An 18,375-nucleotide genomic window follows, 5' to 3' on the forward strand; every position below is an offset into this window, starting at 1 on the left:
TACATAAATCTTTATATGGCTCTCTAACTACTTCCTTAGGATAACTCCTAGAAGTAGAATGACAGGGTTAAAGAGTAGGAACCCTCACCTAATTCTTTCTTAAGAGTATACAAACGTAGACAGTTTTTGTTTTTTAATCATGATTTAATTCAAAGTTAGTTAGCAAAAGAAGATGAACACTGGCTGGCAGAGAACATGGTCTGCAGAGTGGAGTGGGTCTCTGAGCAGGCCGTACGCGTCCCAGGCACCCCCTCCCAATCCCGAACCTCAAGGATGCCCAGCAGAGGCGACGGTTCCAGTCACAGAACACTGCTGCGTACGATCTAGTACCGTGATTTAATTATGCCTTTCAAGGCAAAGGCACAGATATTGTCAAGCTCAGTCAAATCTTACAAGAATCATGCTTTCAAAGACAGTTCACAGTTTGTCAAGTCATCCAACAGACCATCAAAGGTCAGGAGAGCGAGAAGTATGCACTACTAGTTAAACCAGGAAAACTGGGCCCCATTTGCTCCCCGGATGCTGCACAAACCGGTGCCTCAGGCTGAGCACCGAGAAGGAAGAGGAAGGAAACAGACATACGGGCACTAAACTACTCTGAGTGAGCTCATCTGTTTTTACCCAGGCTGCCAAAGCACCCCCTGAGTAAGAACTAGGCGTACGTTTTATTAAAAAAAAAAAAAAAAAAAAAGAAGACCAACTTAACTAGTAGAAAGATAGGCCAATGCAGAACTCTCTAGAAAATAAACCTTATTGGACAATTTATTTCTCTACACTTCAAAAGTAATCTGTCAGCTTCTACGATCGATTTGGGATTTAACATATAACCTACCAATTTAGCTTATGCAGAATCGAACATAAAGTGTATATAAAAAGGCTTCAGAAATCATTAGTGCTTCATACTTTTTAATTATTATTAACATTAAGATAATGAAAAATTAGGATTCTCTTTAATTAGTTTAATGTGATATTTTAAAAGGGAAAAAAATAGGCTTTCTTTTTAATCAGATAGCAATTCTGAAATACATGTTAATTTCTAAAACAAAAATGTTCTATTTTTGATCCAAAATCATCACCAAATTTCAACTTTTTAAAATCCCAACTCTTTTCTTTCTCCTGCCATATAACATGCTTTTAAACAAGTAAAATATACAGCCATATCTGAACTAGTCTCTGTTTTTTTCAAACAGAAAACATCAAGCAAATAGGAGCACTGCTCTCTACATAAAGAAACCTGCTCCGTTTAATTATTAAAATCAGCAAAAAGTGCTGGCAGTTGAACTTTTAAAAACCAGCAAATAAATGTTTGCAAGGAAGGCGCAAACGCCTTTAATCAAAACATTGCTCCTGTAATTATTATATTCCACACAGAATAACAACTGTCTTTGCCACAGACAGTTAGCCACTCCTGTACTTTGCTGCTCTGTTATTTAGGAAATGACCAAGTCCTTTTTCAGAAGCGAAGTGGTTAATATCATGTGATTACTGTTTTAAGAGTTCTAAACAAAGCCGGTACTGTGAGGACCTACTGACTGATCCACGAAGGGAGCTGAGTCAAGGCGGATGCAGACAGTGCCAGGCCACTGATCAGAAAGAGGACGGTGCTCCTCAGCAGGGCGGTCACACCCTGCACGGCATCCCCTGGAGGGAGCGGCCCCAGGGCCAGGCGCGCCTGTGGAGCATGACAGAGTGGCAGTGACCAAGAAGAGATAAAATGACCCAGGGATGGAAGGGCTGCACCTCATCCCCTCGGTGCCTCCCAGGACAGCAGGCGGCGCCTGGCCTCCAGTCCACTCCTGAGGGCAGGAAAACACCTCGACCACAGGCCCAGCTCCCACTCACTCGTCCGAGCGGATGTCTGCATGTACCTGCTGAGGTGTCTGGGGGTCAGTGAAAGCCAAACCCACTGCAGGGCCCCTTCCAGCCCCTGAGAGACTGATCCTGAGGCCGCACGCCATAGGCCTGGCCACCCACCATGGTCTGTGCTCTCTGCTGACGCCCAGCGCCTGGACCGCAGCTGAAAGCCAGGAGCCACAGCAGGGCCTCTGGAGCTTCAGCCTCAGCTTCCGACGTCAGTAACTGCTCAGCCGCCATATCAGCCCATCCTCCAAAGTGAACGAACAAAAACCAGCTCTCAAAGGGGCCTCCGTAGGACCTGGAACAGAACCAAAACACATGGCAGCTGGGCAATTTGATTTCTTTTTCCTTTAGGTTCTTAAAGCAACTTATGTTTGTGAATGGTTGGCTTCAATTGTTCTTATCCACTGAAGTACAACTTGCAAGGAATACGAGTTAGCCTCAGAAAAAGAGCTCACAATGCCGCCCTGAACCTGTCACAGGACTTTCAGTGGCATGCCTCTCAAAACCTCATGTGCCCTGAGGACCTCAGACATTTAAATCTTTAAATCAAGGTCATCCAGGGACCTTGAGTGAGCACAGGCCTTCGAGAAAGGAAGGTTTTGGCCCATATCATCGAGAACGATGCAAGATGAGAACCTGCAGGCCCACCGCTCTGCCTTCTGCGTGGCCTGCACAGCTGGGCTGCTGTGGAGGGTGCGGCCCCTCAGCCACCAGGCAGCCACCCAGGTAGCCCCGAGCAAGAAACAAGGGGGCTCCCTGGGGTCCAGATGGAGACCAGAGAAGGGACGCAGGCCGAAACACGTGCTATTCATTTTCTCACAAGACAAAAGATTCTGGTCAGTATTTTGGCAATTATGAATTTTTAATGAGCTGTATATTGTACTCTTTCCTGTCATCAAGTATACATCAATGCTGAAAAGTTAAAGCTTTTGTGAAGCTATCCTTTTGTCACACAGGGAACCGGGAGTTGCAATAAAGGGTAGACTCTACTTAAGGTAAGGACCCACTCATTTTGCATAGCGACAGTCCTAGCAGTTTAACATCTCCCCTGGGAGAAATGGAGCAGGACTGGCCTGAGATTAACGTAGAGCAGAACTTTCCTTCTGAACTGGGGAAGCTCCCAGAACAGGAAAGCTCTGAGCCCCTCCGCAGTGCTCCGTCTTTGCTGGATCTGGGTGCGTGGTCCTCTGCTTGGCCCCTGGAATCCCCAAGCCAGCACTGTCCCCACCTCTCCTAGTCACTGCTTTCCTCCTGTTCAAGTCCTCCCCGAAAACAAGTGATTAAATGTTCTGAAGTCTAGCTTGCAAAACAGTGACAGAAAAGGGAGGAGGAGGAGCGTGAGTCTTACCCCCTTGTCCCCACAGGAGGGAGAGCTGATGCTCCAGGGGCCACATGAGCGGTGGGCTGGGTTGTCTCAGAAGCAAGGAGCCAGCTCCACGGGGTCTCCTTCCTGCAGGCCTCACGGACGAGTGAGCTGAGCAAGGGCTCCCCCATGCTCGCTGCTCCCACATGGGCATCCCTCCTGGATCACGGCTCAAGGCCTGGTCATTCTGCCTCTCTTCCTCTAGCAGCTGACTGTGCAATGCAGTCCCATGGGGCTGGCTGAGAAGGTGCCTAAAGCTGCTCACAGACCCCTCCCCGCAGGTGGCCCTGAAGCCTAGTTGAGGCAGATCTGGGTTAGGCAGGATCCCCAAGAGGTTTGGGGTCTAGGCCCTGCTCTTCAACAGAGACAACCAGAAGGGGTGTGTATGGGGCTGCCAGGGCATGGCAGGTCGTTAATATGGCCAATCCTCTGATCCCCACTTGGCTGACAGTTCTGTCTGTCTCCTCCACTGGTAAGAGTTCGGGGGCAGGGTTGGGGAGGGAGGCTGTGTAAGTGAGTAGCTGGCACCCAAACCTGCATCAGTGATGATAAACAGAAGAGCACCAGCCATAATATGTGATGGCTCAGTAATGAGATCATAGAGAATTTCAAGAAGGAAAAGTGGCAACAAATAAAGACAGTATTAGTAGGCTAGTATAGACAATGAATAAAATATGTATACTCTAAAAGCAAGGAAGTTAAGAGGAAGCCGAAGGGTACTATGTTACAAAGAACTTAGCAAAGCCCAAATGTGAATGCTTCTAGGGAAATAACACATATAAGAGGGTACCTAATATCATAACGTTAGAAATTACTTTATGTTAGAATGGATTTTCTAATTTTAGACAAATATTTATTACAAAGAGGAGGAAAAGAAACATTTCATCCTACTGTGCAGGAGAAGTTTAGAATTTCCTTCCCTAGAGCGGTAGAGAAGACCGAAGGGCCCAGAGAGGTGCCCTTCTCGTTCTGCAGGCCAGGGGTTGCAGCACGTGAGCACTGCTTTTTTCCTAAGGTCTATTCTTTTTATTGTTATGCTTGTACATTTCAAAGCCTAACAAACACTAGCCATTAACTCAGAACAGTTTCTGTGCCAGGTATTTACACATGCAGCCTATTTATTCTGAGCTGCTCGAAGTGCTTCCTCCACTTCTTACTCAGCAGTGTGCTTACCTGTTTGGGGATGGAAACAGACCAAATACAGCCATACCTCATTCTACTGCGCTTCACAGATAATTGTGTTTTTTCACAGACTGAAGGTCGTGGCAACCCTGCGTCCAGCAAGTCTATTGGCTTCATTTTTCCAACAGCATTTGCTCGCTTCCTGTCTCTGTGTACATTTTGGTGATTCTCACAATATTTCAAACTTTTCCATTATATTTGTCATGGTGATCTGTGATCAGTGATGTTCCTTGTTACTATTGTAATTGTTCTGGGGTGCCATGAACTGTGCCAATATACGATGATGAACTTAATCGATAAATGTGTGTGTTCTGACTGCTCTACCAATTGTCCGTTTTCTCTCCTTCTCCTTGGGCCTCCATAGGAGACACAACAATATTGAAATTAGGCCAGTTAATAACCCTACAATGGCCTCTAACTGTTCAAGTGAAAGGAAGAGTGGCATGTCTCTTGCTTTAAATCAGAAGCTAGAAATTATAAAGCTTAGTGAGGAAGGCACGTCTAAAGCTGAGATGCGCTGAAAGCTAAGCTTCTTGCGCCAAACAGTTAGCCAAGGTGTGAATGCAAAGGAAATGTTCTTGAAGAGAATTAAAAGTGCTACTACAGTGAACACATGAATGATAAGAAAGCAAAACAGTCATTGCTGATATGAAGAAAGTTGTAGTGGTCTGGATAGAAGATCAAACAAGCCACAACATTCTCTTATGCCAAAGCCTAGTCCAGAGCAAGGCCCTAACTCTCTTCAATTCTATGAGGGCTGAGAGAGGTAAGGAAGCTACAGAAGAAAAGTCTGAAGCTAGCACAGGCTGGCTCATGAGGTATAAGGAAAGAAACCGTCTCCATACGTAAAAGTGAAAGGTGAAGCAGCAAGTGCTGGTGTAGAAGCTGCAGCAAGTTATCTGGAAGATCTAGCAAGATAATTAATGAAGGTGGCTACATTAAACAACAGATTTTCAATGTAGACGAAATAGCTTTATATTGGAAGAAGATGCCATCTAGGACTTTCATAGCTAGAGAGGAGAAGTCAATGCCTGGCTTCAAAGCTTCAAAGGACAGACCAACTCTCTTGTTAGGGACAAATGTAGTTGGTGACTTTAGGTTGAAGTCAATTCTTATTTACCATTCTGAAAATCTTAGGGCCCTTTTAAAAATCTACCGTGCCTGTGCTCTATTAATAGAACAACAAAGGCTGGATGACAGCACATCTGTTTATAATATGTTTTACTGAATATTTTATGCCCACCGCTGAGATATACTGCTCAGAAAAAAAAATTCCTTTCAAAATATTACTGCTCATTGACAATGCACCTGGTCACCCAAGAGCTCTGATGGAGATGTACAGTGAGATTAATGTTGTTTTCATGCCTGCTAACACAACAGCCATTCTGCAGCCCATGAATCAAAGAGTCATTTCGACTTTCAACTCTTACTATTTAAGAAATACGTTCCTCTGAGGGATCTGGGCAAAGTAAACTGAAAATCTTCTGGAAACGATTCACCATTCTAGATGCCATTAAGCACATTTGTGACTCATGGGAAGAGGTCAAAATATCAACATTAACAGGAGTTTGGAAGAAGTTGATTCCAATCCTCATGGACGACTTTGAGGGGTTCAAGACTTCAGTGGAGGAAGTAACTGCAGATGTGGCAGAAACAGCAAGAGAACTAGAGTTAGAAGTGGAGCCTGAAGATGTGACTGAATTGCTGCAATCTCATGATAAAATTTTAATGGACGAGGAGTTGCTTCTTATGGATGAACAAAGAAAGTAGTTTCTTGAGACGAAACCTACTCCTGATGAAGCTGCTGTGAGACTGTTGAAATGACAACACAGGATTTAGAGTATTACATAAACCTAGTTGATAAAGCAGTGACAGGGTTTGAAAGGAATGACTCCAATTTTGAAAGTAGTTCTGCTGTGGGTAAAATGCTATCAAACAGCACTGCATGCTACAGAGAAATCGTTTGTGAAAGGAAGAGTCAACTGATGTGACAAACTTCATATTGTCTTATTTTAAGAAACTTCCACAGCCACCCCAACCTACAGCAACCACCACCATGATCAGTCAGCAGCATCAACATTGAGGCAAGATCCTCCACCAGCAAAAAGATTATGACTCACTGAAGGCTCGGACAATGATTAGCAATTTTTAGTAATAAAGTATTTTTAAATTAAGATATGTGCATTGTGTTTTTTAGACATAATGATATTGAACACTAAATAGACTACAGGATAGTATATACATAACTTCTATATGCACTGGAAAACCAAAAAAGTCGTGTGACTCACTTTATTGCTGTGGTCTGGAACGAAGCCTACAATATCTCTGAGGTATGCTTGTAATGCCTTCCCGTCAGGCCTGCTCAAAGGGAAGATAAGGATACAGAGCAAACGCGTGTGAAACAGACCTACGAGCCATCAGTGTTTGCTTACCCATGAGTTTGGTCTTCAACTACTTCTTTGAGCATTTCAGAGATATGTTTCAGTGCCTGGTGCCAAAGTCCCTGTGGGATATCTGTGGGTGGAGAGAGCCATCAGAGAGGAGCTGAAGAAAAGTCAAACCTATTAGGAATCATCTACAGCTAAGACCAGAAGAGGGCTTTTGGAGGAAAGGCCTTAGTTTTCCTGGTCCACGGAATCCGTACCACTGCTCTCATGCTGATCCCAGCCAGAATCTACGTCTCTGGCCTGGGAAGAAAGACGTGTCAGTGTTACACAGGGCTAAAGGGCTAAAGAGCTAAGGCTCTTTAACTCGGGTACATGGGAGTGGACAGAGACTGCACAGGCAGCCCACTGTAGGGTTTACAAACGTTATGTGGAAGATGCCCCAGGTTTTTTTCTTTTCTACTCACCTACCCCCTCCTCTATCACTAGTAATCTGTGATTTCAACATACATGGAGATTATAATAAAATAATCAACAAGGAATTAGGAATGGGCTGCCCAACTGTTTTTCTACGATTGTGATGAATTTAGAATAAGATTTCAGGTGTATAGTTTTTTTAAAAAGAAAGGTCAGAAAAAAATACATGGGTATCATACAGACAAATGTCTTTTCTTTAGTTTTTCTGGTTTCACAATTTTCCCATGGTCTTAAACACTTCTGAGCATGTATGTATGTGTAGTTCTAAACAACATCTGAAAAAGGTTACCACATTTCCATGTAGGGATAGGTTCTGTAATTAAATACACGAGAAAGATAATGTAAGTGATACAATAACCACTACTACCCCACAAATGTTAAAGAATCATAAATTATCTCTCTCCCTCTTCTGAACTCCCATAACTCTTGATTTGCAGGCTTTGAAGGCATTCTTGTTTTCTTCTTTTTATTAGTTGTTTAGATATGTTTTTTATGTCTCCTTTACTTGTAGCTCCTGGATAGTCAGGGCTCATAAGTGACCCATCTTTTATGCCTACAAGACTTTACAGTGGGCACAAAATCAATTTCTGATGAATAGAAGATTCTACTGTTAAAAAACACTTCAATTTGTGAATGTAACATTATTTTTCCAAATGTAATATGCAGAAAACTGTTCTAGAAACTAGCAGAGGTAGTCTTTTGTTTATAGATTTCCAAATTTAAAAAATAACAACCCCAATACTTTTTCTGGAGCTCATTCAGCTGCTCACATAGGTTGACCTTAGGCTTTGTTGATCTGACTTAGGCTGTGAGACGTGGCCCTGGAAAGTGAATTACTGACTTTTCTGTCTTGTTATTAAAGTTTTCCCGTTGTGTCCCCACAGGTTAAGTTCCACAAAACTGTTGACTAGAGATCCCACCAGGCCCGTCACCACCTCCACCTCTAGCATCTGAGAGGACAGCATCAAGTGGGTCACTTTGGGTGAGAACCTAATCTTTTAGAACAAGGAAGAGGAATTTTGATTTTGTAAAATGCTCTGAAACCTCGAATCATACTTTCCTCAAATGAATTTACTTACTCAAGTCTCAGGAAAAAGCCAGGGAAAAAAACGGCATAAAAAGGAAATATTATGGATTCTTTTACTCTTTTCTCTCCTCTTTCCTTCCATGGTCAGATGAATGCCTTTTTCTAAGGCACAGAGTCTGTCTTGTGTCAGTGTTGCCTCTGCTTCAGATTTCAGGCTTTAGACGGGAAGGATGTCTATATTCTCTATTTCTGAAATGTTTCCTAAACAGGAGCTCACAGGCATGTTAACAGATCAACATCAGTGGAATCAGGGCAGAATCATCACTTCCCCAACTGGATATGGCCTCTGGAAGGCTGGTAAATGAAATCAGAGAGGGCTGTGGTCTAATACACTTACTGAATTCTTTCAAAAGGCTTCTCTTGGCTTGGTTAGGAGAAATTTCCACTAAACTTCTTGGCTTCATTCATCATTTTATCTTTTCTTTTGAAACAGGGGGCACAGAGTAGAAAGAATGAAATACAAATAAACATACTGTTTTATTCCGAATCAGCCAAGTCTTAGCCTGTTCCTGGCATCCGGGTAGATCTGGCTGGCACAAGCAGAGGCCTCGTGTTATCCAGAACAGACTATCAAAACCCAGCTAGAGGCCATTTTGTTCTTTTTTTCTTTCTTTTGGTAAATGATTGTAACTGGGAAGTCAAGCAAATTCTCACGTCAAAATCCACAGAATGTGAGACCCTGAGAGCTTAAAGGATGTTAGCAATGACCAATTCCCTTTACAGATAAGGAATTGGGAGGAAACAGTTATAATTTAATCAGTGTATTCCCAGAAGTTATTTTAATATGGGCAGAATCAACCTTCACATACCTTTTGGGTGTTGGAGTAGCACCATGACAAGAGATGGAGAAGCATAAGGAAAGTAGGTCTTGAATGCAAACTTCAGCTACAATAGAATCAAAAATTCAAAACCATTTGAACATTAGCATTGGAAAGGGTGTTAAGAAAATACAAAATCTTGCATCCTCTGCCCAAAAAAGACCCTCTACTTTATGTGGTCAGAATGTTTCCTTGCACGCTTATCAAAAAAAAAAAAAAAAAAGATTCTCCTAATAATCTTGTAAATATGTTCCAAAAAATTAAACCTTTTTAAAGTCACCTTCTAGGACTTAAGAAAAATAGTTATACTCCTGATGTCTTTATATCAGTTCTTCACCTCACATGAACTCAATTATACACATAAATCTTCTAGTTAAGTGAGAGTTTCCAAGGCAGGCAGTTGCGAGATGGTTTTTTTATAATCAAAAAAGCATAAAACAACGGTGCTCACAATACTTTGAGGGCCAAAGCGCTATCCTATCTATACCCTCAGAAGGCACAGAAGTTTTGAAGTACTTTTGTACAAAGTTGAGGTAAAATCTATAAGCAGTTAAGTGCAAGGGCTTTAAGGGTACAATTTGATGACTTTTGGTAAATGTGTAAATCCAATGTGACCATCACTCCAATCAAGACACAGAACATTTTGATCACCCCAGAAAGTTCCCTTGTGGCTGTTATAGTCAATCCCTCCACCCCATCCCGGCAACCAATATTTTATTTCAACAAGAGAGAGTAGTTTTGTATTTTCTTGAATTTCACACAAATAGAATCATAAGAGGATGTATTTTTTTGTGTCTGGCTTCTTTGGCTCAACATGTTCTTTTGCAACTCATCCATGTTATTGTGTATGCGGAGTTCATTTTTTAAAAAATTGCTCTGAAGTAGTCATTGTATGAATATGCCATAATCTGTTTATTTATTCTCCCATTGATGGGCACTTGGGTTGTTTCCAGTTTGGGGCTGTTATGAATAAAGCTGCAGTTAACATTCACATTTATGTCTTTTTGTGGATATGTGCTATCATTTCTCTTGGGTAAATAGCATAGGAATGGAATTAGTAGGTCATAGAGTAGATGCTTGTTTAACTTTATATGAAACTGCCATGTAATTTTTCAAAGTGGTTGTACCACTTCACACTCCCATCACAATTTATGAGAATTTCAGTTGCTCCACATACTTGTCAACTTTTGGTATTGTCAATCTTATTAAGTTTAGCAATATTAGTGGGTGTGAAATATTACCTTATTATGACTTTACTATTCATTTTCCTGATGTGTTTACTGCCAACTTACACATATTTTTTGAAGTGTGTATTCAAGTCTTTTGTCCATTTTTAAAACTGAGTTGTTTCTTATGTTCTTGAGTTGTAAGAGATCTTTATATATTCTGGATACAAGTTCCCTGTCAGATATATGTATTGAGAATATTTTTTACCTGCTGGTGGATTGCTTTTTCATTTTCTTAAGGATGTCTACAAACACCAGAAGTTTTAAATTCTGATGAAGTCTAATTTATCCATTTTTCTCATATTGTTAGTGCTTTTCTGCATTTCTTCTAAGAAATCTTAGATTATCCCAATGTCAAAAAAGATATTCTCTTCATTTTCTTCTAGGAGCTTTATGGCTTTAGCATTTATTTTGAAGTCTATGATCCATCTCAAATTAATTTTTGTGTTTGTGAGGTAGAGGTTCATTTTTTCCTACCTGGATATCCACTTGTTTCAGTGCCGTTTGTTGAAAACTTTCCTTTCCCCATTGATTTTCCTGGCATCTCTGTCAAAAATCAGTTGACTACATATTAATATATGTATGGATCTATTTCTAGACACTATTCTGTTCCACTGATCTATCCTTTTGCCAATACCTCACTGTCTTGGTCTTGATTACTACAGCTTAAAGTCTTGAAATCAGGTAGTTTGAATCCTCTGGGTTTTTTTTTTTTGCCTTTGAAATCTTTTATTGTCACTTTGGTTAAGGAATAAGTATTGTCTCACAGTGACCTATGGTCTTATTTGATCAAGTGTTTTAAAACTTGTTGACAAACTTCCCAAAATATCAAATTTTAATTAAAGTTCTTTTGATTTCCAGCTAACTTTGGGATACCTTAGAGGGCCCCTGAGGTATCTCAAAGAGAAATATTTAATGAGGATTATTTCGTATGTTAAATTGAATGTAATCGCATGTTTAACCATGCCTTTTAAGTCTTTTGTCACTTACAGATATTTTTGTACTCTGATGCTGTTACAAAAAGCGCTTCATCATCAAGGAGATTCATGGAAAGGCTATGGAAACCGTTACAACAGTTCCACATCAAGATGATGGCTATGCGAGGATTCCAGCCCATACCAACTTAAAACAAGGAGCTGTCCTGCCCCTGGGGCCCCTAGATCAGGCATCCAGAGATTTTTACTTCCTGACAGGCCCCTACTCAGCCTTGAAGCAGTTACAGAAGGTGGACCATTGCCCCTCTGCTTCCCGTAAGAATATGGAAGTCTGAATTTTTTTTTTCTCTTGTTTTTTCAAAATTGTTCTGGCTACTGTAGGTCCTCTGCATTTTCATATAAGTTTTAGAATCAGCCTGTCAGTTTCTGTTTTGAAAACCATGTTGGGATTTTAACTAGGATTACATTGAACCAGGCATCGCAACAATTCATGAATATGGTTTCTCTCTTTATATGTTTAAGTTTTCTTTAGTTTGTCTCACCAGTGTTTTATAGTTTTCCAAGTAGAGGTCTTATACACCTTTTTTTTTTTCTTTAATAAATTTATTTATTTATTTATTTATGGCTGCACTGGGTCTTCATTGCTGCGTGAGGGCTTTCTCTAGTTGCGGCGAGCGGGGGCTATTCTTTGTTTTGGTGCACGGGCTTCTCATTGCAGTGGCTTCTCTTGTTGAGAAGCACGGGCTCTAGGCGTGTGGGCTTCAGTAGTTGTGGCACGCAGGCTCAGTAGTTGTGGCTTGTGGGCTCTAGAGCACAGGCTCAGTAGTTGTGGCGCACGGGCTTAGTTGCTCCATGGCATGTGGGATCTTCCCGGACCAGGGATCGAACCTGTGTCCCCCTGCATTGGCAGGTGGATTCTTAACCACTGTGCCACTAGGGAAGTTCCAGGAAAACTGATACACCTTTTTAAAAATTTACTTCCAAGTGTTTTATGTGTGACTGTAGATTTGTCTATTTCTCTTTTTACTTCTGTCAGTTTTTGCTTTGTGTATTTCAGAACTCTGTTATTAGGCATATATCCATTTGTAATTGGCATTTCTCCCGGATGAACTATTGCATAATTATAAAATGTATCTCTTTTTGTCTGGTCATACTCCTTATCTTGAAACCTAATCCATCTGCTGCTAGTAGAGTGATACCAGCTTTCTTGTGCTTATTATTTACATTACGTATCCCTTTCCTTCCTTTTAACTTATCTGTGTCTTTATAATTAGAACGGGTCTCTTGAAAACAACAAGTGGGTCTTGGTTTTTCATCCAGTCTGACATATTTGCTTATTTATTTGTTTATTTATTTATTTATTTTTGGCTGCGTTGGGTCTTCGTTGCTGTGCACGGGCTTTCTCTAGTTGCGGTGAGTGGGGGCTACTCTTCTTTGTGGTGCGCAGGCTTCTCACTGCAGTGGCTTCTCTTGCTGCAGAGCACGACTCTAGGCGCGCAGGCTTCAGTAGTTGTGGCTCACGGGCTCTAGAATGCAGCTCAGTAGTGGTGCACGGGCTTAGCTGCTCCACGGCGTGTGGGATCTTCCTGGACCAGGGCTTGAACCCGTGTCCCCTGCATTGGCAGGTGGATTCTTAACAACTGCGCCACCAGGGAAGTCCCATATTTGCTTTTTTACTAGTATATTTAGTTGATTTCCGCTTAGTTTTTGTAATTAATGTACTTGTAGATATATTTGGGTTTATCTTTTTATATTAGTTTCTTTGCCCCATCTATTTTTTGTTCCTCTGGCAGCCCACAGCTCTGTCTTTTGACACCTCAAGTCAATCAGATTGTGCCTTGAGTTCTGGCCACCCCCTCACCCCTCCACCCACTCAACCCCCCTTCCACCCCTTACATGAGAGCCCTCATGGAAAAGTTAGAAGATTACCCAATGTGGTTTCCTTTTTCAAGGGTTGAATCCCCTCCACTTTTAATCTGCTTTTTGGGTTGCTCTCCAGTACACCTTCAAATAGTTTAAAAAAATATTTTCCCCAGGGTTTATAGTATTTATCTGTGGGAGATTTAGTCTAGTACATTATTAAACTCTGCACTACTGGCACCAGAACCTGAACTGATTTGCTGTTTGTACTGGAGCCATTCGTTATGCAAGCTCAGAAAAGAGGCTTGTCATGACAGCCTTAAGTTTTTGCCTACTAGTCCGACTGGGCACATTGATGGAGCTGCACTGTGCTCTCCAACTCAAACAAGGGTGAGAGGAAAGGATGAAAAGAGAATGAGAAGCACTGAAGATAAACATTTCTGACAATGGGAAAGAATGTGGATTAATGGGATTTCTCATAAACTGCTGGGGGGAGGGACTTCCCTGGCGGTCTAGTGGTTAACACTTCACCTTTCAATGCAGGGGGTGCCGGTTTCGATCCCTGTTCGGGGAGCTAAGATGCCACATGCCTCGCAGCCAAAAAATGAAAACATAAAACAGAAGCAATATTGTAAAAATTCAATGAAAAACTTTAAAAATGGTCCACATCGGGGCTTCCCTGGTGGCGCAGTGGTGGAGAATCTGCCTGCCAATGCAGGGGACACGGTTTCGAGCCCTGGTCTGTGAAGATCCCACATGCCGCGGAGCAACTGGGCCCGTGAGCCGCAACTGCTGTGCCTGCGCGTCTGGAGCCTGTGCTCCCAACAAGAGATGCCGCGACGGTGAGAGGCCCGTGCACCCCCGCTCACCGCAACTAGAGAAAGCCCACGCACAGAAACGAAGACCCAACACAGCCAAAATAAATAAATTAAAAAAAAAAAAAAAGGTCCACATCAAAATAAAAATGTAAAAAAAAAAAAAGAGATATCATTCTAAAAAAAAAACCAAACTGCTGGGGGGAATGTAAATTGGCACAAGCATGTACGAAAACAATTTGGCAGTATCTGCCAAAGCACTCCTAATAACCAGCACTTCCAGTCCTAAGTATATGCCCCAGAATGTTCAGACCAACACTGTCTATGAAAGAAAACAAAATCTGGAAATAATCCAAAAGCCCACCACCAGGAAGATAGCTACATTGTGGTACACTTCCCCAACAGAGCACTACACAGCAATCCCCACCAGGACCACGACCACGCACAGCACAGAGCAATCCTGGTAGCACGATGCTGGAAAGAACAAGGCTCAAAAGGCTACATACGGTGTGCTACTCTTATCTGTTGTTTGTTTTATAAAGTGCAAAAACAGTCACAGGTAAAGAAAACATGGGTTACCAATCATATACACGTGATCAAACTATTTTCAGAAAAAGCAAAGGAATGATAAACATAAAATCAAAACAGCAGCTACCTGAGGGGAGAAAGTCAAAGTGACAGGATAGAGGAGGAGCACGTGGATACCTGAAAGTTGCTACTAGTGGGCCAGGTCTTGTTGGGCGTCAGGTTGGTAGATACTCATTTATTAAGAATGAATACGTGGATGGATGAATAAAACAGAAAGAAAAGAGGGCCATGCATGGAACTAGTAGGACAAAGGATGTCATGCATCAGGGATTATGATTAATCTACAAAAGGGCACTCAGGAAGGCAGGGGATTGATGATGAGAATGGTATCGACTAGAAAGGCAGGCAATCAGGAACAGCCCCAGGAAAAGAAATGACATAACAAATGTGGATGAAGGCATTTGCAAAGTTAAGAGGCTATTGCTCTTGTATCCTGAACCCAAGGTGAGGGCAATGAATTCCTGTTTCTTTTTGGACCCCTGCCCTGCCTTCCACCAGAACCCAATCTGTGCCCCTCACACCAGCAAACACATGTAGCCTGGGCAGGGTACTATTTTAACTTAAAAGTGACTGTAAGAACAGTTCAACCAGTCCAAATCTAAAGTGCCAAGGCCAACCCTGCAACTCAGGGGAAACGCTGGTAAGGAAAACAGACTCAAGCTAACGGTACAGAGCAATACTTCTTTCACCAATGCCCTCCGCCCTAACCTAGGTCTGTTCCAGGAGTCAAAGGCACAGGTTTTCTAGAGGTCAGTTCCTAATTGGAAATACTAAGAATATTCAGGGAAGATAAAAGATATTTATAGTTATGCCTCAAAATAAGCGTGAGGGCCAGCCAGTGCCTTTCAGCAGAGCTCTCCTCCCGAATTCCAGGCTGGGTACCATTGATAATGCTGTTTGCTACAGTCTAGCTAACTTCCCTTGGGAAAGAAAAGATGGGAAAAAAGCATCATAAATATTTATCATTGCCTTAAAAAACAGAAACCTCTGCTAAAACCTGAGAGGTTTCTTGGCGTAGGAGTGTATGGGATTTTAGTACAACCAAGCATCACAGCAGTGCTCTCCTAAGTCAAACTGCAGAAAGCATACCAAGGGACCATGACATCTCACAGGAAACTGCAGTGGACTTGGGCACTTGAACAGGCAAAGCACCACACAGACATTAGGTCTGTGGCCGTCAGAAGTACAGGCCAGCTAGAATGCCCAAAGACAGAAGCTCTCTGGTAGAAAAGGTTCCTGTTACACAGGTCACTCTGATCGATCAGCTGCCTCTGCTGACGGCCCCCCAGTGCAAGTCCTCCTGCAGATCCCTAGGTCCAGCTTCTTGCTTACTGAGTCCACCTGACACCTCTTGATCATGGCCATTCCTAGCTCCTCCTCTACAATTATTCAAATATTTCCTTGTCACTCTATCTCCTTTCTCCCCTGGAACTCAATTCACATTTAGGTCTCTGATATGAATGGAAACTAATAATTCAGAATGTCCAGTATTGCTTTGTAATAAGTGGCATTTCCTTCTTAGCACATGCCATATAGACTCCAGAATACCTCTCTCTAGCCTGGGAGGGGCAGAGTCCTGCTTGACAAACAGCATACAACACAGGGCCCAGAAAGTTCACCCTCTGGGGTGGCACGTGCTGGCATGGCAGAGTTCTCTGCGCATCAGTAGATAAATGCTTCTGGGTACCAGGACACAGGACGGACAGGAACCATCTTGATTTACTTTCAATTAAAATGGTTTTACCTTTGCTGGGGTTTTCATTTGGAAGCTTTCTTCTTGAACAAAACAGTCTATCAAAATCACTGAAAATAAAGTGCTCCCATCTGGTGATTAATCAAATACTCTTAACAGCTTCTTTTTCTTTGGGGGAATGAATAATATCTGCAATATAACGAACCTGCTTGTTTTCTTTTTCCAGAGCTTCTACAAAGCATCGTGTAAACACTTGGAGAGTGGCTAGTACTTCTAGGGCTCCATCAGTTTCCAGGAGTGCGTACCTGAGCAACGCAAAGCCAGATCACAACACATTCAGTGATTAACCTGGCAAACACGCGAACCTGAACATGTAAAAGGGAAAAATGGAAACATTTTTTTGTGCCATAAGCTTCAACAGTATCTCAACTCATCAGTTTTCAGTCCTTGCGTGAAATCCCTTTTCTAAAGATTTTCTTTAAAATTGCAAACATGCAGAGCTCCCTTTCTTGTTTTCTAAATTATTAAGCACTTCATATCCCTTCCACATGGGCCTGGAATGCTCTTTACAAATATTTGCGCACTGTATGCCCAGAAATGCAACATCCACAGAACTTTTGCTTTTGCAAGTGGAGAAAGAGGTGCCCCCGGGGTTAAAATGGCTCAGTCAAATCCACCCAGCAAAGTGGTGGAAGAATCTGCATGTTCCTGGTTTGTTTTCTATGCATTTTCACACAACTAACTTTTCTTTATGTTTGTTTAAACAATAACAAAAAAATCAACTGAAACTTTGCTAGCTTTAAACTAAAAACAGCATTCTGACTTATTTCTATACTCATTTAGCTTAAAGTTGGTATGTTTCAAGACCAACCCAAGTGCTGGATTACTTGCTATTGTAAAAATTCCTTTCCCCAGTGTCTGCTGTCTGCCATGGGGCCTCTGTTTGCTGAGTGTGAGGGGGATGGGATAAAGAGAGTAGATACCCTGGCTTTACCAGCACCCAGAAAAGAGGCTGGAAACCCTCCCTGGGTGGGCAAGTCCGGCCCCCCACTAACTGTCAGCCATAACCCAACCTAGTGTCCAGGGGTCTCCTCATCTTTCATCATTGTAAATCCAATGCCTTTACCAAGAAGTTCTGGTATTTGCAGAATAAAAACTAGTGTGCTGTAAGATAACGTGCATAGTTGATTCTGCCTTTCAGAAGAGCTCTGTTAAGAATGGCATCATTTATTTATTATTCTTGGTTTTCCCTTGCTTTCAAATCCTTTAAAAAGATTGGTCAGCCCTCATGTGGTGAAGGGAGAACACTACTACCCTTTATTCTGAGTTGAGAAAAATTCTACATGAATATTGAATGATGTAAATCTAAGGCAATTTTGCTTTTCTACCATTATTATTAGAATTTTAAAAGGTTAAAAAAAGATAGCTACCTTAATTTTTAGGCATTGGCTTTTAAATATACATTGACATTTGGGTTTTACCAAAAAGCTCAGCAGGAGGGGATGGAAGCAGAAACTAATTCCCTCATGGTACAGCCAGAGACTACCACAGAGGTTTTTATTCGCATTTGGAAGCTGAACATATTTAGACCAATTTACTAGCAGAAACAGCACAATACTGACCTGAACATTTCATCAACAACTCTGAATATGGCAGGGTGGCAGGCAGCTGCAGGCTGTAAGGAAAAGATCATGAGAAAGTAAAATATCAGAAGCATTTCATCAATAATGACTTGCTCTTATCAGGCAAATGAGTTGTCTAGAACTGCTGGTGTCTAGAAAATGGGTACATTCCTGTGAGTTAGAAAAAAAACAAGAACCAGTTCATAGCCAAAGCCCTACATACAAACAGTAGCTCTCTTGGGGCAAGGGGATTATGTACAACCTTTATTCCTTCTTTATACTCTGTACATTCCACACTTTCAACAATAAGCCCATATGATACAGAAAAAAGAGTCATTAAGTATCATGGAACATTAAAATATACCCTCTACCGGCATGCTGTAATGAAGACACAGAGCCTACCTGTGTTGCTAGTTTTACATAATGTGCCCTGTGTGTCTGACCTCCTCACATGACTTAAAAGTG

General features: G+C 41.9%; 1 protein-coding gene across 6 annotated transcripts in view; it reads right to left on the bottom strand.

Annotated features, from left to right (window-relative positions):
• Window positions 1–18,375, bottom strand: part of FANCC (FA complementation group C) — a 272,443-nt gene that overhangs the window by 9,832 nt on the left and 244,236 nt on the right. For all 6 annotated transcript variants that reach the window (XM_068553567.1, XM_068553564.1, XM_068553565.1 and 3 more), the window contains 5 exons: window positions 17,911–17,963; window positions 16,494–16,593; window positions 9,163–9,238; window positions 6,838–6,919; window positions 1,975–2,155 (listed from right to left, as the gene is read on the bottom strand). In XM_068553567.1, coding sequence (XP_068409668.1) covers window positions 1,975–2,155; window positions 6,838–6,919; window positions 9,163–9,238; window positions 16,494–16,593; window positions 17,911–17,963 — 492 coding nt within the window. The remainder of the gene's footprint in view (window positions 1–1,974; window positions 2,156–6,837; window positions 6,920–9,162; window positions 9,239–16,493; window positions 16,594–17,910; window positions 17,964–18,375) is intronic.

This window comes from Eschrichtius robustus, chromosome 10, assembly GCF_028021215.1.
Source record: "Eschrichtius robustus isolate mEscRob2 chromosome 10, mEscRob2.pri, whole genome shotgun sequence".
NCBI classification, from domain to species: domain Eukaryota; kingdom Metazoa; phylum Chordata; class Mammalia; order Artiodactyla; family Eschrichtiidae; genus Eschrichtius; species Eschrichtius robustus.